This window comes from Salvelinus fontinalis, chromosome 31, assembly GCF_029448725.1.
Source record: "Salvelinus fontinalis isolate EN_2023a chromosome 31, ASM2944872v1, whole genome shotgun sequence".
Taxonomy (NCBI): domain Eukaryota; kingdom Metazoa; phylum Chordata; class Actinopteri; order Salmoniformes; family Salmonidae; genus Salvelinus; species Salvelinus fontinalis.
In genome coordinates this window covers 16,178,210-16,204,772 of record NC_074695.1, presented here as the reverse complement: position 1 = coordinate 16,204,772, position 26,563 = coordinate 16,178,210, and the positions used below count along the sequence as shown (strand labels likewise).

The 26,563-nt window shown below is 42.8% G+C and overlaps 1 protein-coding gene across 2 annotated transcripts; it reads left to right on the top strand.

Annotated features, from left to right (window-relative positions):
* The first annotated feature begins 3,525 nt into the window (after window positions 1-3,525).
* On the top strand, window positions 3,526-24,048 carry LOC129829654 (proton-transporting V-type ATPase complex assembly regulator TMEM9-like). 2 transcript variants are annotated; one of them, XM_055891492.1, is made up of 6 exons: window positions 3,526-3,655; window positions 4,245-4,414; window positions 5,247-5,338; window positions 5,645-5,753; window positions 19,229-19,360; window positions 22,529-24,048. In XM_055891492.1, the coding sequence occupies exons 1-6, from the start codon at window positions 3,541-3,543 to the stop codon at window positions 22,679-22,681; spliced, it is 771 nt and encodes a 256-aa protein (XP_055747467.1). In that variant the 5' UTR covers window positions 3,526-3,540; the 3' UTR covers window positions 22,682-24,048. The 2 variants fall into 2 exon arrangements, with proteins under 2 accessions (XP_055747467.1, XP_055747468.1); XM_055891493.1 differs by having other exon boundaries at window positions 3,587-3,655; window positions 4,318-4,414; window positions 22,529-24,043.
* The last annotated feature ends 2,515 nt before the right edge of the window (window positions 24,049-26,563 follow it).

Sequence of the window (26,563 nt, the reverse complement as noted above, 5' to 3'; positions counted from 1 at the left end):
ACGAGTTTCAGAAGAAAGGTCTTTATTTCTGGCCATTTTGAGCCTGTAATCAAACTCACAAATGCTGATGCTCCAGATACTCAACTAGTCTAAAGAAAGCCAGTTTTATTGCTTCTTTAATCAGAACAACAGTTTTTAGCTGTGCTAACATAATTGCAAAAGGGTTTTCTAATGATCAATTAGCCTTTTAAAATTATAAACTTGGATTAGCTAACAACGTGCCATTGGAACACAGGAGGGGTGGTTGCTGATAATGGGCCTCTGTACGCCTATGTAGATATTCCATAAAAAGCTGCCGTTTCCAGCTACAAAAGCCATTTACAACATTAACAATGTCTACACTGTATTTTGGATCAATTTGATGTTATTTTAAATGGACAAAAAATGTGCTTTTCTTTAAAAAACAAGGACATTTCCAGGTGACGCCAAACCTCTGAACAGTAGTGTATGTCAGAGCGTTGGCCTAAGATACAGTGACATAGTATAGAGTACAGTATATACAGTACATATCAGATGGGTGATGCAATATTTACAAACAATTAAAGTGACTAAGATACCGTAGAATAGTATAGAGTACAGTTTACACATATGAGATGAGTAATGCGAGATACGGAGACATAAAGTGGCTAGTGTTTCATTTTCTTAAAGTGTCTACAGGCAGCAGCCTCTGATGTGCTGGAGATGATTGGTTAACAGTCAGTGGTGTATTATAGAATACAATACAGTATATACATATGAAATGGGTGACGCAATATGTAAACACAACTTAAAAGTGACTAAGATACCGTAGAATAGTGTGGAGTGCAGTTTATACATATGAGATGAGTAATACCAGATACGGAACATTACTAAAGTGGCTAGGGATCCATTTCTAAAAGCGGCCAGTGATCCCTAATCTATGTCTACAGGCAGCAGCCTCTGATGTGCTAGTGATGGCTGTTTAGCAGTCTGATGGCCTTGAGATAGAAGCTGTTTTTCAGTCTCTCGGTCCCAGCTTTGATGCACCTGTACTGACCTCGCCGTCTGGATGATAGCGGGGTGAACAGGCAGTGGCTCGGGTGGTTGATGTCCTTGATGATCTTTTTGGCCTTCCTATGGCATTGGGTGTCCGGGAAGTTTGCCCCCGGTAATGTGTTGAGCAGACCGCACCACCCTCTGGAGAGCTTTGCGGTTGTGGGTGGTGCAGTTGCCGTACCAGGCGGTGATACAGCCCGACAGTATGCTCTCAATTGCGCATCTGTAAAAGGTTGTGAGTGTTTTAGGTGTTAGGCCAAATTTCTTTAGCCTCCTGAGGTTGAAGAGGTGCTGTTGCGCCTTCTTCACCACACTATCTGTGTGGGTGGACCATTTCAGTTTGTCTGATGTGTACGCCGAGGAACTTGAAGCTTTCCACCTTCTCCTCTTTGGTCCCATCAATGTGGATAGGGGGGTGCTCCCTCTGCTATTTCCTGAAGTCCTCTCCTAATATTGTTGACCGCCAAAATAAAGGAAACACTTGAATAAATTAGGGATACAACGTATATTGAAAGCAGGTGCTTCCACACAGCTGTGGTTCCTGAGTTAATTAAGCAAAGAACATCCCATCACGCTTAGAGTCATGTATAAAAATACCCAGTTGTCCATTATTTGGGCTACCATGGCTAGAAGAAGAGATCTCAGTGACTTTGAAAGAGGGGTCTCAATGGGGCATAGGGAGTTTAAAAGGTGTGTGTGCGTGTGTGTTAAATCAAACTTTATTTATTTGTCACGTGCCGAATACAACAAGTGTTGACTTTACTGTGAAATGCTTACTTACAAGCCCTTAACCAGTTCAAGAAGAAGAAAATATTTACCAAGTAGACTAAAATAAAAAATAATAATAAAAAGTAACACTATAAGAATAACATAAGGCTATATACAGGGGGTACTGGTACCGAGTCAGTGTGCGGGGGTACAGGCTAGTTGAGGTAATCTGTACATGTAGGTGGGGGTGAAATGACTATGCATAGGTAACAAACAAACAGCGAGTAGCAGCAGTGTACAAAAGGGAGAGGGTCAATGTAAATTGTCCAGTGGCGATTTTGTTCAGCAGTCTTATGGCTTGGGGATAGAAGTTGTTGAGGAGCCTTTTGGTCCTAGACTTGGCGCTCTGGTACCGCTTGCCATGCGGTAGCAGAGAAAACAGTCTATAACTTGGGTGACTGGAGTCTCTGACAATTTTATGGGCTTTCCTCTGACACCAGTTATTATATAGGTCCTGGTTGGCAGGAAGCTTGGTGAAGTACTGGGCCGTCTGTAGCGCCTTACGGTCAGATGCCGAGCAGTTGCCATACCAGGCGGTGATGCAACCGGTCAGGATGCTCTCGATGGTGCAGCTGTAGAACCTTTTGAGGATTTGGGCACCCATGCCAAATATTTTCAGTCTCCTGAGGGGGAAAAGGTTTTGTCGTGCCCTCTTCACGACTGTCTTGGTATGTTTGGACTATGATAGTTCGTTGGTGATGTGGACATCAAGGAACTTGAAACTCTCGACCCGCTCCACTACAGCCCCGTCGATGTTAACGGGGGCCTGTTCGGCCCGCCTTTTCCTGTAGTCCACGATCAGCTCCTTTGTCTTGCTCACATTGAGGGAGAGGTTGTTGTTCTTGCACCACACTGCCAGTTCTCTGACCTCCTCCCTATAGGTCGTCTCATCGTTGTCGGTGATCAGGCCTACCACTGTTGTGTCGTCAGCAAACTTAATGATGGTGTTGGAGTCGTGTTTGGCCACGCAGTCGTGGGTGAATAGGGAATACAGGAAGGGACTAAGAACACACCCCTGAGGGGCCACAGTGTTAAGGATCAGCGTGGCAGGCGTGTTGTTGCCTACTCTTACCACCTGGGGGAGGCCCATCAGGAAGTCCAGGAACCAGTTGCAGAGGGAGGTGTTTTGTCCCAGAGTCCTTAGTTTAGCGATGAGCTTCGTGGGCACTATGGTGTTGAACGCTGAGCTGTAGTCAATGAACAGCATTCTCACATAGGTGTTCCTTTTGTCCAGGTGAGAAAGGGCAGTGTGGAGTGCAATTGAGATTGCGTCATCTGTGTATCTGTTGGAGCGTTATGCGAATTGGATTGGGTCTAGGGTGTCCGGGAGGATGCTGTTGATGTGAGCCATGACCAATCTTTCAAAGCTACTGATGTGAGTGCCATGGGGCGGTAATCATTTAGGCAGATTACCTTCGCTTCCTTGGGCACAGGGACTATGGTGGTCTGCTTGAAACATGTAGGTATTACAGCCTCGGTCAAGGAGAGCCGACAAGGTGAAAAATGTGTCTCTGTGTCATTGAGCAAGGCACTTAACCCTAATTGCTCCTGTAAGTCGCTCTGGATAAGAGTCTGCTTAATGACTAAAATGTTAAATGATACATCAGGCTACACATCGTAAACAGACATTTTAGCCAATATTCCACACGCTGAACTGAGGCTTTTTCCCCAGCAGGCATTAAATTGCATTCAAATATGTACATCATTTGTGCATTGCCAGGAATCCTAAATACACCAGTCCTTTCCAGAGAAAAACCTATGGGCTCTGGTCTTTCTATTCCAGCCCAGAAGGTGGCGATAAAGCACTCACAGTTCGCTACCAACCGCCATTACACCCCACTGAAGAAGAACAAGGAAAAGCAAAAGTCCTGTGGTATGTGCGTAGCAAATAATAACATTTTTCACAGATATTTGCAAGCTAATACATATTACGCTGGTGTGGCATTTGTAATGTTACTTTTGCCACATACACATATTAATTAATGACACGAATGCCTTCGACTTAGCCTCTAATAAAGGCCTTTATCGACAGCATGCTAGCTACTGTTAGCCAGCTATTAACGTTAAAGCAGCAATCAGCAGTTAAAACAATAACAAAGCTGAGAAATGTAACTACTCTCAAAATCAGAGATATAGCTATGAATGCAAAGACTGACCATCCCATATATCAAACTTAGGCTAAATAGTGTTTACATTTACTCCTCTTTACAAACATTTGGGTAAAACATGCTTAGATTTGGGGTTCTGATGGGGTACGACAGTTCAACTAATCTCAAGAATCAATGGGTACATATCGTTAATTCACAAGTCCAAAAATGGATATAGCAACTGCAGATTGCCCCCTTTAACGTTACTGTTGACAGCAGTTGTAAATACATTTGTTTATTTAAAAATGTAGCAAAAGCAAACCTGTGGGAAAACGTACCATAAAGAGTGTGCGTGTGACCACCTCTCCCTCCCAGATATAGCTACGTCAGTGGTCTTCCTCCTCCAGTCCAGTTTGAGGAGATTGCTACCTGTCTTCCTGTCTGTCAGTATGTCATCCAGGAGAGAACAGAGTTCCAGGTCTCTCCTATTTGGCTTGCTGCTTGTGCTGCTCTGTGAGGTGTTCTCGTTTGCACACGCAAGCAAGGTATGTTAATTGACGGGGCCATACTCACTGGTGTACAGTGTCAATTTCTGATGATGCTCACACAAATCATTAGCCTGGTCCCAGATCTGTTTATGCTGTCTGCGGTCATTGTCAGTTGGCAAGACAGCACAAACAGATCTAGGACCACACTCTTAGAAAAAAGGGTTCTTCGGCCATCCCCATAGACGGGTTGGTTGCTTAGCAACTATGCAGCAAAACAGACACAAAACAGACAGGGTTGGCTTAGATTGTTGGCAACATGTTAAATATATTTATTATATATATTTCGACTATATTTCAAATGTTTATTGAAAACATAAATAAGTTTACACACAATGTGCGCTTGTGGTCGCTCAAATACATTGTTACAGTTGTTGGTTAGCTAGCTAGGGAATTTTTGCCATATTAGCATAGACCTCAAAACAAGACTTGGTATCAAGAACAAGATAAAACTAGCTGACACGAGCAACCTACGATTCCCAGATGGCAGTTTCTTGTCATTGTTGCTAGCTATCTGACCATCCAGAATCACAACAACACACAGACTTCTGCCCAATTGGATCACATCGTTTTCGTGATGTTGTTAGCTAACCCGTCTATAGGATAACCCTTTTTGGTTTCAGGTAGAACCCTCTTTGGAAAAGGTTCTACATGGAACCCAAAAGGGTTTTTACCTGGAACCAATAAGGATTCTTCAAAGGGTTCTCCTATGGGGACAGCCAAATAACCCTTTTAGGTTCTAGTTATCATCTTTTTTTCTGAGAGTACAGGCTAACAATTCACTGTGTTTTGTAGATCCCCATGACGATAATGTTATTCTCTATGTTCACAGAGTTTTGAAGACGTGCGCTGCAAGTGTATCTGTCCACCCTACAGGAACATCACTGGACACATCTACAGCAGGAATGTCTCCCAGAAAGATTGGTGAGAAATGTTCTATCACATAAGCCCTATGCACATCATGCAGAATTCACAATCTGGTCTAACTCAGTCACTCATCTTTGTTCGCTCCTGTTGTCTTCCACAGTACATTTAACTAGTTCTGTCAAGAAGCTGTGGATTTAAGGATCCCCCACTCACACAATTTGCTGATTGATGTCTTCATGGTTCAATGTAGTTCTGTCAAGAATGAATAAAAGTGTCAGGCTTACATCTTGGACTAACATAGAGGCAAGTAGACTAATAATAAGAGATTAGTTATTTATAATGTGTGTACCTTTGTCTGCTCAGTAAGTGCCTCCATGTAGTGGAGCCCATGCCAGTGCCAGGCCATGACGTGGAGGCCTACTGTCTGCTGTGTGAGTGCAAGTATGAGGAACGCAGCAGCAACACCATCAAGGTACACCTGACCCTTTACAATGACACACAGAGTAGATTTCAACTGATATTACCTGGTCAAAAGTGACACGTTTTAATGCTAAAGATACATTGGTGTAGGGAGGAGTATGATATTCAACAAGTTACATCATTAGTAACGGAACAGATTGTACCACGGTAATATCACGGTACCAATACGTCATGATACTTATTAACATTTTAGAATACTGTAGTACCGTTTCATATGATACTACCACATCTTTCAGCACTTTGATTTATTCAGACTTTGAGTGCCACAGAGGGAAAATCTACCTTTTTTCAATCTGTCGCGGATTTTATATAATTTAACAAACCATGTTGCGGGCTGTTTTAAACTAATCCCGGGCCACTAATTATTGGTTTGATAACAAACAACCTTGTTCAGTCGTGTGTTTCAGATTATATTTTGCCCAATAGGAAATGAATGGTGAATAATGTATATTGTAATTTTGGAGTCAGTTTTATTGTAAATAAGAATAGATGTTTCTGAACACTTCTACATTAATGTGGATGCTACCATGATGACGGATAATCATGAATGAATCGTGAAAAATTATGATCATACCCCCAAAATCAGGACTAAAGATCTTACATTATCCCTAAAGAAATGCTAACCTCTCACTGATACCAATAATACTTTTGGGGGGGAATGATATTTGTGTCCTCTGTAACTCTCTCATTCATCCTTATTCACAATTCATTCATGATTATTCCTAACCATGGTAGCATCCACATTGATGTAGAAGTGTTCAGAAACATCTATTCTTATTTACAATAAAAGTGACTCCAAAATGACAGAATACATTATTCACCATTCAGTTCTTATTGGGAAAAACATAATCCGAAACACAACCAAAACAAACTGTATATGCATCCAACAAGTTTGTAGTGTCACAAGCTTGATGTAGTCATTGCGTGCTAGGAATATGGGACCGAATACTAAACTTTTGACTATTTTAATACACTATAAGTGAATTTGTCCAAATACTTGACTTCTTTAAATGGGGGAGTAGACCCAAAAAGTACTTTCATTTCTAAGCAGTAAAATAATCCTGCAGCAACAGGATTTGAACCTTTAGTCCATAATGTGCTTGATCGGTGATTAAACTATTAGCTAGACAAAAGTAGGCTTCATCAAAGTGCAGTACTGTTAATATAACTGTGGGTTAGTGTGGGGTTTCAGTGAATTTATGTGGCGTAGGAAAATTCTCAGCAACAAAAGTGATCAAATTAAGATTCTGTATGTATGAAAATAGCCTCAAATTAAAGGTGACATTCTGTATTGTTGCCTAGTATGAAACATTTGATCTCAAATCCAAAATATTGGAGTATAGAAACAAATGTCAACATTTTAGCTTTACTGTCCAAATAAATAAGAGAACCAGACTGAGACCATTGTTCAGAAATGCACGTTTTTATTTAGGCCTTAATGTTCATCTGTAAAATTCCTTAGAATTTCATTAAGGTATGTGATGGCCGAATGTTGTACATTATTTCTGGTTTACTGGTAACTGATGTTGTACATTATGGCTGGTTTACTGGTAACTGATGTTGTACATTATGGCTGGTTTACTGGTAACTGATGTTGTACATTATGGCTGGCTTACTGGTAACTGATGTTGTACATTATGGCTGGCTTACTGGTAACTGATGTTGTACATTATGGCTGGCTTACTGGTAACTGATGTACATTATGGCTGGCTTACTGGTAACTGATGTACATTATGGCTGGCTTACTGGTAACTGATGTTGTACATTATGGCTGGCTTACTGGTAACTGATGTTGTACATTATGGCTGGCTTACTGGTAACTGATGTTGTACATTATGGCTGGCTTACTGGTAACTGATGTTGTACATTATGGCTGGCTTACTGGTAACTGATGTTGTACATTATGGCTGGTTTACTGGTAACTGATGTTGTACATTATGGCTGGCTTACTGGTAACTGATGTTGTACATTATGGCTGGCTTACTGGTAACTGATGTTGTACATTATGGCTGGCTTACTGGTAACTGATGTTGTACATTATGGCTGGCTTACTGGTAACTGATGTTGTACATTATGGCTGGCTTACTGGTAACTGATGTTGTACATTATGGCTGGCTTACTGGTAACTGATGTTGTACATTATGGCTGGCTTACTGGTAACTGATGTTGTACATTATGGCTGGCTTACTGGTAACTGATGTTGTACATTATGGCTGGCTTACTGGTAACTGATGTTGTACATTATGGCTGGCTTACTGGTAACTGATGTTGTACATTATGGCTGGCTTACTGGTAACTGATGTTGTACATTATGGCTGGCTTACTGGTAACTGATGTTGTACATTATGGCTGGCTTACTGGTAACTGATGTTGTACATTATGGCTGGTTTACTGGTAACTGATGTTGTACATTATGGCTGGTTTACTGGTAACTGATGTTGTACATTATGGCTGGTTTACTGGTAACTGATGTTGTACATTATGGCTGGTTTACTGGTAACTGATGTTGTACATTATGGCCGGTTTACTGGTAACTGATGTTGTACATTATGGCCGGTTTACTGGTAACTGATGTTGTACATTATGGCCGGCTTACTGGTAACTGATGTTGTACATTATGGCCGGCTTACTGGTAACTGATGTTGTACATTATGGCCGGCTTACTGGTAACTGATGTTGTACATTATGGCCGGCTTACTGGTAACTGATGTTGTACATTATGGCCGGCTTACTGGTAACTGATGTTGTACATTATGGCTGGCTTACTGGTAACTGATGTTGTACATTATGGCTGGCTTACTGGTAACTGATGTTGTACATTATGGCTGGCTTACTGGTAACTGATGTTGTACATTATGGCTGGCTTACTGGTAACTGATGTTGTACATTATGGCTGGCTTACTGGTAACTGATGTTGTACATTATGGCTGGCTTACTGGTAACTGATGTTGTACATTATGGCTGGCTTACTGGTAACTGATGTTGTACATTATGGCTGGCTTACTGGTAACTGATGTTGTACATTATGGCTGGCTTACTGGTAACTGATGTTGTACATTATGGCTGGCTTACTGGTAACTGATGTTGTACATTATGGCTGGCTTACTGGTAACTGATGTTGTACATTATGGCTGGCTTACTGGTAACTGATGTTGTACATTATGGCTGGCTTACTGGTAACTGATGTTGTACATTATGGCTGGCTTACTGGTAACTGATGTTGTACATTATGGCTGGCTTACTGGTAACTGATGTTGTACATTATGGCTGGCTTACTGGTAACTGATGTTGTACATTATGGCTGGCTTACTGGTAACTGATGTTGTACATTATGGCTGGCTTACTGGTAACTGATGTTGTACATTATGGCTGGCTTACTGGTAACTGATGTTGTACATTATGGCTGGCTTACTGGTAACTGATGTTGTACATTATGGCTGGCTTACTGGTAACTGATGTTGTACATTATGGCTGGCTTACTGGTAACTGATGTTTTACATTATGGCTGGCTTACTGGTAACTGATGTTGTACATTATGGCTGGCTTACTGGTAACTGATGTTGTACATTATGGCTGGCTTACTGGTAACTGATGTTGTACATTATGGCTGGCTTACTGGTAACTGATGTTGTACATTATGGCTGGCTTACTGGTAACTGATGTTGTACATTATGGCTGGCTTACTGGTAACTGATGTTGTACATTATGGCTGGCTTACTGGTAACTGATGTTGTACATTATGGCTGGCTTACTGGTAACTGATGTTGTACATTATGGCTGGCTTACTGGTAACTGATGTTGTACATTATGGCTGGCTTACTGGTAACTGATGTTGTACATTATGGCTGGCTTACTGGTAACTGATGTTGTACATTATGGCTGGCTTACTGGTAACTGATGTTGTACATTATGGCTGGTTTACTGGTAACTGATGTTGTACATTATGGCTGGTTTACTGGTAACTGATGTTGTACATTATGGCTGGTTTACTGGTAACTGATGTTGTACATTATGGCTGGTTTACTGGTAACTGATGTTGTACATTATGGCTGGTTTACTGGTAACTGATGTTGTACATTATGGCCGGTTTACTGGTAACTGATGTTGTACATTATGGCCGGTTTACTGGTAACTGATGTTGTACATTATGGCCGGCTTACTGGTAACTGATGTTGTACATTATGGCCGGCTTACTGGTAACTGATGTTGTACATTATGGCCGGCTTACTGGTAACTGATGTTGTACATTATGGCCGGCTTACTGGTAACTGATGTTGTACATTATGGCCGGCTTACTGGTAACTGATGTTGTACATTATGGCTGGCTTACTGGTAACTGATGTTGTACATTATGGCTGGCTTACTGGTAACTGATGTTGTACATTATGGCTGGCTTACTGGTAACTGATGTTGTACATTATGGCTGGCTTACTGGTAACTGATGTTGTACATTATGGCTGGCTTACTGGTAACTGATGTTGTACATTATGGCTGGCTTACTGGTAACTGATGTTGTACATTATGGCTGGCTTACTGGTAACTGATGTTGTACATTATGGCTGGCTTACTGGTAACTGATGTTGTACATTATGGCTGGCTTACTGGTAACTGATGTTGTACATTATGGCTGGCTTACTGGTAACTGATGTTGTACATTATGGCTGGCTTACTGGTAACTGATGTTTTACATTATGGCTGGCTTACTGGTAACTGATGTTTTACATTATGGCTGGCTTACTGGTAAATTATGTTGTACATTATGGCTGGTTTACTGGTAAATTATGTTGTACATTATGGCTGGTTTACTGGTAACTGATGTTGTACATTATGGCTGGTTTACTGGTAACTGATGTTGTACATTATAGCCGGTTTACTGGTAACTGATGTTGTACATTATGGCCGGTTTACTGGTAACTGATGTTGTACATTATGGCCGGTTTACTGGTAACTGATGTTGTACATTATGGCCGGTTTACTGGTAACTGATGTTGTACATTATGGCCGGCTTACTGGTAACTGATGTTGTACATTATGGCCGGCTTACTGGTAACTGATGTTGTACATTATGGCCGGCTTACTGGTAACTGATGTTGTACATTATGGCCGGCTTACTGGTAACTGATGTTGTACATTATGGCCGGCTTACTGGTAACTGATGTTGTACATTATGGCTGGCTTACTGGTAACTGATGTTGTACATTATGGCTGGCTTACTGGTAACTGATGTTGTACATTATGGCTGGCTTACTGGTAACTGATGTTGTACATTATGGCTGGCTTACTGGTAACTGATGTTGTACATTATGGCTGGCTTACTGGTAACTGATGTTGTACATTATGGCTGGCTTACTGGTAACTGATGTTGTACATTATGGCTGGCTTACTGGTAACTGATGTTGTACATTATGGCTGGCTTACTGGTAACTGATGTTGTACATTATGGCTGGCTTACTGGTAACTGATGTTGTACATTATGGCTGGCTTACTGGTAACTGATGTTGTACATTATGGCTGGCTTACTGGTAACTGATGTTGTACATTATGGCTGGCTTACTGGTAACTGATGTTGTACATTATGGCTGGCTTACTGGTAACTGATGTTGTACATTATGGCTGGCTTACTGGTAACTGATGTTGTACATTATGGCTGGCTTACTGGTAACTGATGTTGTACATTATGGCTGGCTTACTGGTAACTGATGTTGTACATTATGGCTGGCTTACTGGTAACTGATGTTGTACATTATGGCTGGCTTACTGGTAACTGATGTTGTACATTATGGCTGGCTTACTGGTAACTGATGTTGTACATTATGGCTGGCTTACTGGTAACTGATGTTGTACATTATGGCTGGCTTACTGGTAACTGATGTTGTACATTATGGCTGGCTTACTGGTAACTGATGTTGTACATTATGGCTGGCTTACTGGTAACTGATGTTGTACATTATGGCTGGTTTACTGGTAACTGATGTTGTACATTATGGCTGGTTTACTGGTAACTGATGTTGTACATTATAGCTGGTTTACTGGTAACTGATGTTGTACATTATGGCTGGTTTACTGGTAACTGATGTTGTACATTATAGCTGGTTTACTGGTAACTGATGTTGTACATTATGGCTGGTTTACTGGTAACTGATGTTGTACATTATGGCTGGTTTACTGGTAACTGATGTTGTACATTACGGCTGGTTTACTGGTAACTGATGTTGTACATTACGGCTGGCTTACTGGTAACTGATGTTGTACATTACGGCTGGCTTACTGGTAACTGATGTTGTACATTACGGCTGGCTTACTGGTAACTGATGTTGTACATTACGGCTGGCTTACTGGTAACTGATGTTGTACATTACGGCTGGTTTACTGGTAACTGATGTTGTACATTATGGCTGGCTTACTGGTAACTGATGTTGTACATTATGGCTGGCTTACTGGTAACTGATGTTGTACATTACGGCTGGTTTACTGGTAACTGATGTTGTACATTATGGCTGGCTTACTGGTAACTGATGTTGTACATTACGGCTGGTTTACTGGTAACTGATGTTGTACATTATGGCTGGCTTACTGGTAACTGATGTTGTACATTATGGCTGGCTTACTGGTAACTGATGTTGTACATTATGGCTGGCTTACTGGTAACTGATGTTGTACATTATGGCTGGCTTACTGGTAACTGATGTTGTACATTATGGCTGGTTTACTGGTAACTGATGTTGTACATTATGGCTGGTTTACTGGTAACTGTAAGTGTAGTAGAAGGTTCCACTACTCAGACCGCAGGTTATGCTGTGACTGCCAGACTGGAGCTTAGTGGTGCATGTTCCCAGGTGGTCATCGAAGTTTAGGTCCTTGTCCCAGATCTCAAACTTCAGGGATGCATTGGAATGCACATTCAGAAAGTTGAATATAGCACTCCAGGATGGGTTTTCAGTATCCCTGTGCCACTCTGTCATGCCACCGGGTTCGCCACCACACCAAACCTTGACGTAGGGGTCAGGGAAATTACCAGCAGCGTCCCCATCAAGGCCGCTGGCATGAAGGCCGGACACCCTGACGTTTGCACAATGGACGCCAACCAGCATACAGAGAAACAGCAGTCCCAGAGAGAGGGAGGCCATGGCTTTCAACAGGGGAAAGAAAACTACGAGAGGGAAAAAATAGAAGGCAGGGTTTCAAAGACATTTGCATGTCAACAGGATGACAAAATATAGCCTAGTCAAGCCACACGTGAGTCGGAAAGAACCTGAGTCAAAAAGGAACAGTCTTCAGAGAAGAGGAGATACAACACTAACAGTCTTCACAGAGAAGAGGAGATACAACACTAACAGTCTTCAGAGAAGAGGAGATACAACACTAACAGCCTTCACAGAGAAGAGGAGATACAACACTAACAGCCTTCACAGAGAAGAGGAGATACAACACTAACAGTCTTCACAGAGAAGAGGAGATACAACACTAACAGTCTTCACAGAGAAGAGGAGATACAACACTAACAGTCTTCAGAGAAGAGGAGATACAACACTAACAGCCTTCACAGAGAAGAGGAGATACAACAGAGAAGGAAAATAAATACAAATTAAGTAAGAAAAAGAGAGGAAGGACAAACATTGTTAATTTTCAAGGAAATAATTGTGTTAGTGGTACAATATGCAAAATGCTATGCTGTACACGTGTTACAGGACTCATATAAACGATATGAAGATGAGACCGGAGTAGATCTTACCTGTGCTAAGTAGAGTCTGTAGACGATGCTCTGTATCTCAGGGGAACCAACCACTGATGGTTTTTCCTGTGCCCATTCGCTGTTTATAATAACTTCATCGGGCTTCTCCAATTCACCCCCAACATACAGTATGCCCCCACACAAAGATAACCCTAGATGGTCTGTTCTCAGGGATGCCTCAACCAAGGAGCGCACACGGAGGCAGCAACACCTACAGTACAACTGTGTTTTCAGTGAAATGACGACCAGGTTTTTGACGAATAAGGCAGTACCAAGTGGCAAATTTAGACAAACAAAACTTGGCATGACCTCAGGGTTGTTGGCATCATCTCAGTTACCACCTGACCTTGAGCCACTAAACCCCCAACCTGCTCCAAGTGCTGCTCTGCGCCACGTGCAGCACAGGGTCAGCCAGAGAGCAGCACCTGTGGAGCAGGTTAAGGGTTAAGTGCTCTGCTCGAGGCCCCACTGACTTGGTGTAGGGCTGGGCGATTTTTTTTTTTGTGCGATGTTCCAAGTGCCCTTGTGCAAGAATCAAGGTTTGTATCTGACAACAAGCAGTTTCAACTCGCTATTTGCATTTTAGGTTTGGTCTGACATAAGGGGTCATATGGACACCGAAACACATTGAGACATTATTTTACTGTAATAGAGGAGGATTTAACCTTTGTAACGATACCCTTTTTATATCTCGACTCCCATAATTCAGAACAGACCCTACTGAGAGTATCAGTGAACATGATTGTGGAAAATGAATGCTCAATCCTGTATCGTGCGACATTGCAGTACCATGTAACGCTAGCTTCAGTTTTGCCACAGACTGTTATGGGCTAGCTGTCTAGTGTGTGTTTTATAAATGTCCATAAAAATATGTATTTGTATACATAGCCGAGGGAAGTAGGGGTGCTGAAGGTGCCGCAGCACCACCTGAAAAATCAGAATTTTAAAAAAGTATAATAATAAAATATTTTTTCACATAAGTTGTGCACTGGGCCTTTAATAGTCCTGTTTTAGCAGACCAATATATAGGTACCACCAGACCAATATATAGGTAGTTGTATAATTGTATAATATGGTTGTATAATTCAGAACAGTATCTTGCAGGATGTAAGAGTTGTTGCCCTGTCCCTTTCTCTGCGATTGTCATTCTAATGGAATCCTCAAACATTTACATCAAAAGGTGCAGAGTTATGGGCAAAGACACAAAACATCCACATCAAATTAAATATTTTTCTTGATCAAATAACATAGAAAACAACCACTTTTTGTGCAGTTTTTATTTACCATCCTTACAAACCACTTAATGTACATTACGCTGGTCATCTAGGTTTGTACCTGTAGACTTTCCATCACCATGAGGAAAAACAATGACCAATACAGTAAATTGAGACATCAAGTGGTTTGTGATGATGTGGCTCAGTTGTTATTTTTTATTTATTTTACCTTAATTTAACTAGCCAAGTCAGTTAAGAACAAATTCTTATTTTCAATGACGGCCTAGGAACAGTGGGTTAACTGCCTTGTTCAGGGGCAGAACGAAAGATTTGTACCTTGTCAGCTCGGGGATTCGATCTTGCAACCTTTTGGTTACTAGTCCAACGCTCTAACCACTAGGCTACCTGCCGCCCCATTAGAGCATGACGCTTGCAACGTTAGGGTTGTTGGGTTCAAGTCCCACTGGGGACCAGTATGAAAATGTATGCACTCACTACTTACTGTAAGTTGCTCTGGATAAGAGTGTCTACAAAAATGTAGAAGGAATGAATAGACCATTTCACATAGAAATAATAAGTAGCATTTATGAAGTATTTCAAGAAACTGGAAAACATACCAAGCATATATTTTTATATTCCACAAGTATTATCAGATTTACTGTTTTGTACATATAATTATCAGACTCAAGCTACAAATGCTGGTAAACACTCAAATAGAAAGTACTTCCCGCATATGTTTGTATAAGGAATTGGCAGACACCTCTTTCTCATTCTGAGAAATAAGCACATTTTTATCTATGTAGGCCGCAGGCTGTGTTGTTCAAACAGTTGGAGGCAGACAGGAGGATGTATTCATAACAGTTCAACTGTTCTACCTTGTTAACAAACAAATAGATCCAAGTTGGCTAGACTTTAAATATACAAACTAGCTGGCTACTCGCTAGCGGTGGGCTTGTGCTTGTGAAACTGTTTGAAACCTGTGTTAATGTTCTATAAAGACTGCTACCAGACGTTGTTCATTATTAGTGGATGTGCATGGTTCTGGTTACATTTGTAACAAAAATGGCATTTTCATAGACTTATACACTTGAAAGCCAGATCAGTGATTATTGAAATAAAAGCAGGTTAAACTATTTTGAAAAACTAATACAATTATCAGTAGGTGTTATGGTTGAAGGCTTATAATTAGCCTCGGTGTAATTTTACAAGCCCGGAAATAATCTAATTATTCCCGACTGCTTAAAAAGCAGTGCGCGCTGAAGGTGAACATGAGCGGCGTCCCATGTCTCCTCCGGAACCAGTCGTCCACCGCAGGAGCCTCGGTCTGACTCTGATGCCAAGGAGCCAGAACCGGCTGATACCCCAGTACGCATTGGAAGGGGAGAGGTTAGTGGAGGAGTGGCGGAGCGAGTTCTGGGCCATCTCTGCCCAGGGCACAAACGCCGCCCACTCCCCCTGCCGGTCCTGGCAATAAGACCTCAGAAACCTACCCACATCCTGGTTAAATCTCTCCACCTGCCCATTACTCTCAGGGTGAAAACCCGAGGTAAGGCTGATCTTTGGAGAAGGCGAGAGCCAAATCGGCATATTCAGGGGGAATGCGCACGGTGGAGACCTGGTCTGGACTTTCCACCGTAGTAGCACCAACTTAAACCCCTAAACACCTCCCAGAGCACTCTCACGACCACCCCGTGAGAGCCCTCTGTGGCCAAGAAACAGTGGGGTCATGACAAGCTAACCAGGGTAGGCCTAGCACCACGGGAAATGCAGGAGAGTCAATAAGGAAGAGACTAATTCTCTCCTTGTGATTCCCCTGCGTCACCATGCCCAGCATTGGCCTCCCTAATCAACCCTGACCCTAATGGTCGACTATCTAAGGCGGGAAGGGCACAGCCACAGGAACAATGGGGATCCCTAAACTATGGGCGAACGATCTATCTATAAAATTCCCAGCCGCGCCTGAATCGACGAGCGCCTTATGCTGGGAATGCGGGGCAAACTCAGGAAAAGTGACATACACAAACATATGTGCAACAGAGGGCTCTGGGTGAGAATGGTGCCGGCTCACCTGGGGTGACGCCAGAGCGCCCTGCCTGCTGCCTCGATACCTAGAGGAACCAACCCGGCACCGACTGGCAGTGTGACCCCTGTGGCCACAGATGGTGCACGAGCTAGAACCCCCTCCGGTCTCCCTGCGCAATCTCCATGGGTATCGGAGAGGGGGTGCGGGGGGATGGAACCAACAGACCCCGATCTGAACGTCCGCGGGTAGCCAGCAGGTTGTCCAGCCGGATGGACAGGTCCACCAGCTGGTCGAACGTGAGGGTGGTGTCTCTGCAGGCCAACTCTCGACGGACATCCTCGCGCAGCCTGCAGCGATAATGCTCGATCAGGGCCCTGTCGTTCCATCCCGCGCCGGCAGCCAGGGTCCTAAACTCCAGGGCGAACTCCTGGGCGCTCCTCGTCCCCTGCCTCAGATGGAAGAGGCGTTCACCCGCCGCTCTACCCTCGGGCGGGTGGTTGAAGACTGCCCGGAAGCGGCGGGTGAACTCCTCAAACTGGTCCAACGCCGCATCTCCCTCTCTCCACACGGCGTTGGCCCACTCCAGGGCTTTCCCGGTGAGGCACGAGATGAGGGCGGACAACCTCTCACGGCCTGAAGGAGCCGGGTGGACGGTTGCCAGGTATAAGTCCAGCTGTAAGAGCAACCCCTGGCAGTTCGCAGCCATCCCATCATATTCCTGGGGAAGGGAGAGACGAATCCCACTGGGACCAGGAGAAGGAGGGGCGCGTAGTGGAGACCCCGGTTGTGCTGGTGGAGGCGCTGTGAGAACTCCCTGTCTCTCCCAGCGGTCCATTGTCTGGACAACGCGGTCCATGGTGGTGCCAAGATGGTGGAGCATTGCTGCGTGCTCCCGGACGCGCTCCTCCACCCCTATACCCGGGGTACCTGCTCCTGGTGACTCCATAAGTTGGGTGCGGAATTCTGTCAGGGGTGCATACTGGCGGCAGAGAAGTCAGGCGCAGGAGAGCAAAACTGATTTACAACGGCGCAGTTTAATAAATAAAACCACTGTAAACAGTACAATAAATCAATGGGTAAAAACCCGTCACACACCAGCATAACGTGCACACGCATTTAACAATAAACAATTCCGCACAAAGACATGGAGGGAACAGAGGGTAAATACACAACACTTAATGAGGGAAAATGAGAACCAGGTGTGTAGGAAAACAAGACAAAACAAATGGAAAATGAAAAGTGGATCGACGATGGCCAGAAAAAAAAGGGGGGAAAAAGATACCTTATGGAAATAAGTATTCAGACCCTTTGCTATGAGACTCGAAATTGAGCTCAGATGCATCCTGTTTCCATTGATCATCCTTGAGATGTTTCTACAACTTAATTGGAGTCCATCTGTGGTAGATTCAATTGATTGGACATGATTTAGAAAGGCACACAGCTGTCTATATAAGGTCCCACAGTTGACAGTGCATGTCAAAGCAAAAACCAAGCCATGAGGTGGAAGGAATTGTTCGTAGAGCTCCGAGACAGGATTGTGTCGAGGCACAGATCGGGGGAAGGGTACCAAAAAATGTCTGCAGCATTGAAGGTCCCCAAGAACACAGTGGCCTCCATCTCATCATGGTGGTGGCAGCATCATGACCAGACTTGAACCAGATCGAACAGCTCTGGAAAGACCTGAAAATAGCTGTGCAGCAACACTCCCCATCCAACCTGACAGAGCTTGAGAGGATCTGCAGAGAAGAATGTGAGAAACTCCCCAAATACAGGTATGCCAAACTTGTAGCGTCCTATCCAAGAAGACTCAAGATTGTAATCGTTGCCAAAGGTGCTTCAACAAAGTACTGAGTAAAGGGTCTGAATACTTATATAAATGTGATAATTCCGTTGTTAAAAAAATAAAAAAATAAAAAATGTCAACAATAAAAAGGTTTTGGCTTTGTCATTATGGGGTATTGTGTGTAGATTGATGAGGGGAAAAACGATTAAGACATTTTAGAATAAGGCTGTAACGTAACAAAATGTGGAAAAAGTCGAGAGGTCTGAATACTTTCCAGGGGGGGGGTATGTGTGTGTCATAATTGTTTTTTATTTTTTAGATAGGATTTTTAGGCCATATCGCCCAGTCCTATGCAGGTGGCAGCTGTTTTCATCAAATGTCATAATTTATCATCAATTTATACATACATTTCTATTCTATTAAGTATTCTATAGTTAATATTTTTATTAAAATTGTTCCATTCTTTTTTTACATACATACTAACTACTACTGCATTTGTAAATAACATGAATAATAAATCATATTGTTTATATTATATAAATAGCAAATAATATATGAAATATCCCTCTTCTTTTTAGATACATCCTTCCTTTCCTGTCTTTGTACCCCTGCATGTTTTACTTGTCAAATGTTTGCCTTTGCATGTCAGAAAGCAGCCAAAGGCTTTGTTTGCTAAACTTGAATCCAAGCTACATTTATTTTCCATCATCCCCAGGTGACGATCATCATCTACCTGTCAGTGGTGGGCTCTCTGCTACTCTACATGTTGTTCCTGCTGCTGGTTGAACCTCTCATCCGTAAACATGACCCCTACATCCAACCCCTTCACAATGAGGACGACTCTGAGGTATATAAACAGATATACAGTGCCTTCGGAAAGTATTCAGACCCCTTGACTTCTTACACATTTTGTTATGTTACAGCCTTATTCTAAAATGGATTAAACAAAAAAAATCCTCATTAATCTACATACACTACCCCATAATCATCAAGTGAAAACAGGTTTTTAGACATTTTTGCGAAAGTATTAAAAATAAAAAAAGGAAATACCTTATTTACATAAGTATTCAGACCCTTTACTAGGAGACTCGAAATTGAGCTCAAGTGCCTCCTGTTTCCATTGATCATCCTAGAGATGTTTCTACAACTTGATTGGAGTCCACCTGTGGTAAATTCAATTGATTGGACATGATTTGGAAAGGCACACACCTGTCTATATAAGGTCCCACAGTTGACAGTGCATGTCAGAGCAAAAACCAAGCCATGAGGTGGAAGGAATTGTCCGTAGAGCTCTGAGACTCTATTTTGTCGAGGCACAGATCTGGGGAAGGGTACCCAAAAAATGTCTGCAGCATTGAAGGTCCCCAAGAACACAGTGGCCTCCATCATTCTTAAATGGAAGAAGGATGGAACCACCAAGACTCTTCCTAGAGCTGGTCGTCTAGCCAAACTGAGCAATCTGGGGAGAAGAGCCTTGGTCAGGGAGGTGACCAAGAACCCGATGGTCACTCTGACAGAGATCTAGAGTTCCTCTGATGAGATGGGAGAACCTTCCAGATGGACAACCATCTCTGTAGCACTCCATCGATCAGGCCTTTATGGTAGAGTGGCCAGACGGAAGCCACTACTCAGTAAAAGGCACATGACAGCCCGCTTGGAGTTTGCCAATGGTCACCTAAAGACTCTAAGACCATGAGAAACACAATTCTCTGGTCTGATGAAACCAATATTGAACTCTTTGGTCTGAATGCCAAGTGTCACGCCTGGAAGAAACCTGGCACCATCCCTACGGTGAAGCATGGTGGTGGCAGCATCATGTTGTCGGGATGTTTTTCAGCGGCAGGGACTGGAAGATTAGTCAGGATCAAGGCAAAGATGAACGGAGCAAATTACAGAGAGATCCTTGATGAGAACCTGCTCCAGAGCGTTTAGGACCTCAGACTGGGGCGAAGGTTCACCTTCCAACAGGACAACGACCCTAAGCAGCCAAGGCAACACAGGAGTGGCTTCGGGACAAGTCTCTGAATGTCCTTGAGTGGCCCAGCCAGAGCCCAGACTTGGAGAGACCTGAAAATATCTGTGCAGCAACCCTCCTCATCCAACCTGACAGCGCTTGAGAGGATCAGAGAAGCAGAGAAGAATGGAAGAAACTCCCCAAATACAGGTGTGCCAAGCTTGTTGCCAAAGATGCTTCAACAAAGTACTGAGTAAAGGGTCTGAATAATTATGTACAGTCGTGGCCAAACGTTTTGAGAATGACACAAATATTAATTTCCACAACGTTTGCTGCTTCAGTGTCTCTAGATATTTTGTCAGATGTTACTATGGAATACTGAAGTATAATTACAAGAATTTCATAAGTTTCAAAGTTTTTATTGACAAAAACATGGAATTTTGTTTGTCCACCCGCCTCTTGAGGATTGACCACAAGTTCTCAATGGGATTAAGGTCTGGGGAGTTTCCTGGCCATGGACCCAAAATATCGATGTTTTGTACCCCGAGCCACTTAGTTATCACTTTTGCCTTATGGCAAGGTGCTCCATCATGCTGGAAAAGGAATTGTTCGTCACCAAACTGTTCCTGGAACGTTGGGAGAAGTTGCTCTCGGAGGATGTGTTGGTACCATTCTTTATTCATGGCTGTGTTCTTAGGCAAAATTGTGAGTGAGCCCACTCCCTTGGCTGAGAAGCAACCCCACACATGAATGGTCTCAGGATGCTTCACTGTTGGCATGACACAGGACTGGTAGCGCTTCTCCGGACAAGCTTTTTTCCAGATGCTGCAAACAATCAGAAAGGGGATTCATCAGAGAAAATGACTTTACCCCAGTCGACAGCAGTCCAATCCCTGTACCTTTTGCAGAATATCAGTTTGTCCCTGATGTTTTTCCTGGAGAGAAGTGGCTTCTTTGCTGCCCTTCTTGAGACCAGGCCATCCTCCAAAAGTCTTCGCCTCACTGTGCGTGCAGATGCACTCACACCTGCCTGCTGCCATTCCTGAGCAAGCTCTGTACTGGTGGTGCCCTGATCCCGCAACTGAATCAACTTTAGGAGACGGTCCTGGTGCGTGCTGGACTTTCTTGGGTGCCTTGAAGCCTTCTTCACAACAATTGAACCGCTCTCCTTGAAGTTCTTGATGATCCGATAAATGTTTGATTTAGGTGCAATCTTACTGGCAGCAATATCCTTACCTGTGAAGCTTTTTTTGTGCAAAGCAATGATGACAGCACGTTTTTCCGTGCAGGTAACCATGGTTGACAGAGGAAGAACAATGATTCCAAGCACCACCCTCCTTTTGAAGCTTCCAGTCTGTTATTCGAACTCAATCACCATGACAGAGTGATCTCCGGCCTTGTCCTCGTCAACGAGGGAATCACTGACATGTCAGCTGGTCCTTTTGTGGCAGGGCTGAAATGCAGTGGAAATGTTTTTGGGGGATTCAGTTCATTTGCATGGCAAATGCAATTAATTGCATTTCATCTCATCACTCTTTATAACATCCTGGAGTATATGCATATTGCCATCATACAAACTAAGGCAGCAGACTTTGTGAAAATAAATATTTGTGTAATTCTCAAAACTTTTGGCCACGACTCTAAATGTGAGTAGTTTTTTAATTTTGTTATAAATTAGTAAAATTTTCTTAACCTGTTTTTGCTTTGTTATTATGGGGTATTGTGTGTAGATTGATGAGGATTTTTTAAAATCCATTTTAGAATAAGGCTGTAATGTAACAAAATGTCAAGCGGTCTGAATACTTTCCGAAGGCACTGTACACCACACATAGGAAACAGACTCGGGAAGATATGGTCTCTGCTTCTTAACATCTGCAACGCAATGTTACGTCTGTCGGGAGGCTGTGGGATGTGAGTGTTATGAGGAACAATTCTACTGGTTTGCTGGTTTTTACGTCACTGATTAACAGGTGTGCGTGTAACGTCCTGTACACTCTCTGTCTGTCTGTCTCTCTCCTCTCTGTGTCTCTCTCTGTCTACCCCCCCACCCCTCCCTTACAGGACATGCGGCCGCAGCCTGTGTGTGCTGCTGCTGCCCAGGGAGCCAGGGGTAACACAGTACTGGAACGGGTAGAGGGAGCCCAGCAGCGCTGGAAAAAACAGGTCCAGGAACAGCGCAAGACTGTCTTTGACCGACACAAGATGCTTAGTTAAACCTCAATGGCTGACTTCAGATCAGTGGCTAGTCACCTCACAAGCTTCGTCCACATCTGCTACTGTTGTAGTGTCATTAGCTACATGTTGTGCTTCAGGATTTCAATCCCTTTGCCATTTCAATACAGTCCCTGCACATTTAGGATTGTTTATGAGCGTTATGGTAATTCTGTTTGGAACGATCGCTGGCCCATTTGTCCTTTGTTTCCAAAATGGTGGGTGCTGTCATGAGAATATAGATGTGTATCAAAATGAGGAGTATAGCCAAACAGCAAAGTGGAAGTTGGTTGCATCATCATCTCTGCATCATCTGCATGGAAAGATCAAACAGGAAATGGAACTGGATATTTTACAATCACTTTATCCAAAATAAGCTTTGAAAAATTGGACTGATTCAGAATATTTTTAACATGCTTAAGCACATTTTACAAATCATTTTCAATTCTCATTGTAGCATTGTTGTTTTGTGAAGCTACCTCAGCGCACCGGATACTTTAGGTAGGCTGAATGCTTGTGAATGATAGGCTCACTGTAAATAGGCTGCCGGTATGTAATTGGTTACCTTAATTATTAGCTGGTGCCAAGCCAAGTTCATTCCTTAGTTTAAGCACTGTTTATCATCAGAACCACTTGTGGTTCATTTTGCACTTCCTGATGATATCCTTTGCACTTAAAGACACAAGAAAGGAAAAGGTATTGCTTTATTTAGCCATGTAATGATGATTGATAGTTTGGCTGGCTTTGAAAAATGTGTTGTTTGATAGGCTGTCTCTACCTGGAGTGGACACAGATGAGTGAAACCTCTGAGGATGCTAAATGTGAATAGCTTAGCTTGTAACGGTCATTGTAATGTAGTTATTTACTGTAGAATCACTGGAATGCCAAATGTCTTTGTATGTTTCCAGAGTGGAATATTGCAGAGTGGAATATTCAGGCTCTGTGCTGTGTGTGGAGGGGGGGCATTTCCAGTCACAGTCTGAGGTGAAGTTATGCTAGCCTGCTTTACCTCAAACACACACACATTGAGAATTGAAGAAAAAAGGTCTATTGAATTAACGTTTTAGCTGACGTATTTTATTGCAGATGTACTCTTAATTGACATTATTTTGAATGTAATTATCAAACTGAATATGGTATGTTGATGTTAAAGACATATCAACTGATATGTGTGTTTTGATATAGGCTAGGATTTTATTACACTGTTAGTTGGACTCTGTTCTGAGATCTTGCAATGTTGAAAGAATGTCTGTGTAATTGTCTACATCAGGGGTGTCAAACTCATTTCGCATCGTGGGCCACATACGGCCTAGGGAGATGTCAAGTGGGCCGGACCCGCCAGCAATTCGTTAATCTTATCTCTTCTCAGTTGTCCTTGCAAGCCGTCATATTTTTCGCTGTGATGAGTCTCGTAGTGGCGTCGAATATTATATTCCTTCAATACCGAAACTTGTTGCAAACACACCAAGCACGAAGGTTTTCCGTGCATCTCTGTAAATAAATAGGACGTGGTCCATTTTTCTTTGAAAATTCTACACTCCTTATCTACTTTTCTCCGTTTGGATAACGACATTTTGGCTAATGAGGGTGTAGCGGAGAGGTAGAGACCAAGGTATTAACAACGTCGTAACAAGCAGCAGATGGCGCATTGATACCGTCTGCTGTTTTCAGTCTGTCTCAGTGATGCGGCTTGTCTTCTACTCTGATGGAAAGAGTGCGCCCCTTAGCGGATAATCCATGAATTGCAGCGAATTAAAAATATTAATTCCATGTCTTTTATGCATTTTTTCCACTTTCAAATTATCCTGCGGGCCTGATCGAACCTCCTTGGGGGCCGGTTCCGGCCCGCGGGCCGTATGTTTGACACCCCTGGTCTACATCATACTTGGAAAACAGTAAAAATGGACCTTGGTTGAGCTTATATTTATCCTGTTGGAGTTATTGGTGAAATCTGTGTAACGTAGTTTGATTGAAGCTGCTTCTATATTTATAGACGATGTTAAACCCCTTGTTGTCACTTGAGTTACCTGCCGCTTATCCCTCATCTTCAGAGGTGCCTGTATGACTCATAACCACTAGATGGCAACACAGCACATTATGATGTGGAAATGGAAGTGGTCCTATGTTAGGTACGGTATTAACTGGGCCTGGGCCCGTGATCTATAATACCACACCATGCACATTTTGTCAATTCAGCACAGCTTTAGTCCATGACCATAATGTATTTCATCTTTGAGACTTAGAGAGCTATTTTTTGTGTGTAATTTTTAACTAAGATTGAGGTGGAGAGAGTATTGAGGGTGAGTAACAGGGTAGGGGACTTTTATGAGATGGCGCCGGAGAAGAAGGCTGACGTTTTACGTGTCCCCAACCAATTGTGTTTTTGTTCGTTTCTAACTTGTTTTTTTAACTTATTTTGTACATAATGTTGCCGCTACCATCTCTAATGACCGAAAATAACTTCTGCACATCGGGACTGTGACTCACCACTACTCACCACGGACTGGCAGAATCCGTTTTCCCTTTAACGAGCCCGACGTGAATGATATACTGCTTTCCCGGGAACAGGCCCAGATCCCCGTGAAGAGAAGGCGGAGAAAAAGGGGCCAAAGGGCGGGGGCTGCCTTCTGAGAATTCGTAGGCGATCGAAAAACACCCGCTTCCTTCCATTCTTGTAATGACAATAATGACAAACCTCCTGGCATTGAAAACTTAGATGAGCTACTGAGGATGGTAGCTGACTCTATAGCCACACCTATCTGTCATATGTTTAATCTGAGCCTAGAGGAAAGTCTTTGTCCTCAGGCCTGGAGGGAAGCCAAAGTCCTTCCGCTACCCAAGAGTGGTTAAGCAGCCTTTACTGGTTCTAACAGCAGACCTATCAGCTTACTGCCAGCTCTGAGCAAATACAATGCTATTTCTCTGTAAACAAATTAACAACAGACTTTCAGCATGCTTATAGAGATGGGCACTCAACATGTACTGCACTGACACAAATGACTGATGATTGGTTGAAAGAAATTGATAAGATTGTAGGAGCTGTACTGTTATATTTCAGTGCAGCCTTTGACATTATTGACCATGACCTATTATTTAGAAAACATATGTGTTATGGCTTTTCAACCTCAGCTCTCAATCCACGATATGGCAATCTATCTAATAGAACTCAGAGGGTTTTCTTCAATAGAAGCTTCTCTAATGTCAAACATGTCAAGTGTGGTGTACTGCAAGGCAGCTCTCTATTTTTACCAATGACCTGCCACTGGCATTAAACAAAGCATGTGTGTCCATGTATGCTGATGACTCAACCATATACGCATCAGCAACCACAGCTAATGAAGTCACTGTAACCCATAAGAGTTTTGGAATGGGTGACCAGTGAAAAACTGGTCCTAAGCATCTCTAAAACTAAGAGCATTGCATTTGGTACAAATCATTCCCTAAGTTCTAGACCTTAGCTGAATCTGGTAATGAATGGTGTGGCTGTTGAACAAGTTGAGGAGAATAAATTACTTTGTGTTACCTTAGATTGTAAACTGTCATGGTCAAAACATATAGATTCAATGGTTGTAAAGATTGGGAGAGTTCTGTCTGCAATAAAGACATGCTCTGCTTTTTTGACACCAAACTCCAAAAAAGCAAGTCCTGCAGGCTCTAGTTTTATTTTATCTTGATTATTGTCCAGTCGTGTGGTCGAGTCCTGCAAGGAAAGACCTAGTTAAGCAGCAGCTGGCCCCGAACAGAGCGGCACGTCTTGCTCTTCCTTGTAATCAGAGGGCTGATATAAATGCTATGCATGCCAGTCTCTTTTGGCTAAGAGTTGAGGAGAGACTGACTACATCAATTCTACTTTCTATTAGAAACATTGTGTTGAAAATTCCAAAT

Bases quoted from the DNA above. Each gene is read 5' to 3' on its own strand.
- LOC129829654 (XM_055891492.1), top strand. From the start codon at position 3,541: ATGGGCTCTGGTCTTTCTATTCCAGCCCAGAAGGTGGCGATAAAGCAC. The intron at 5,339-5,644 runs GTGAGAAATGTT...TTGTCTGCTCAG, and splicing joins AATGTCTCCCAGAAAGATTG to TAAGTGCCTCCATGTAGTGG. The intron at 5,754-19,228 runs GTACACCTGACC...CATCATCCCCAG, and splicing joins GCAGCAGCAACACCATCAAG to GTGACGATCATCATCTACCT.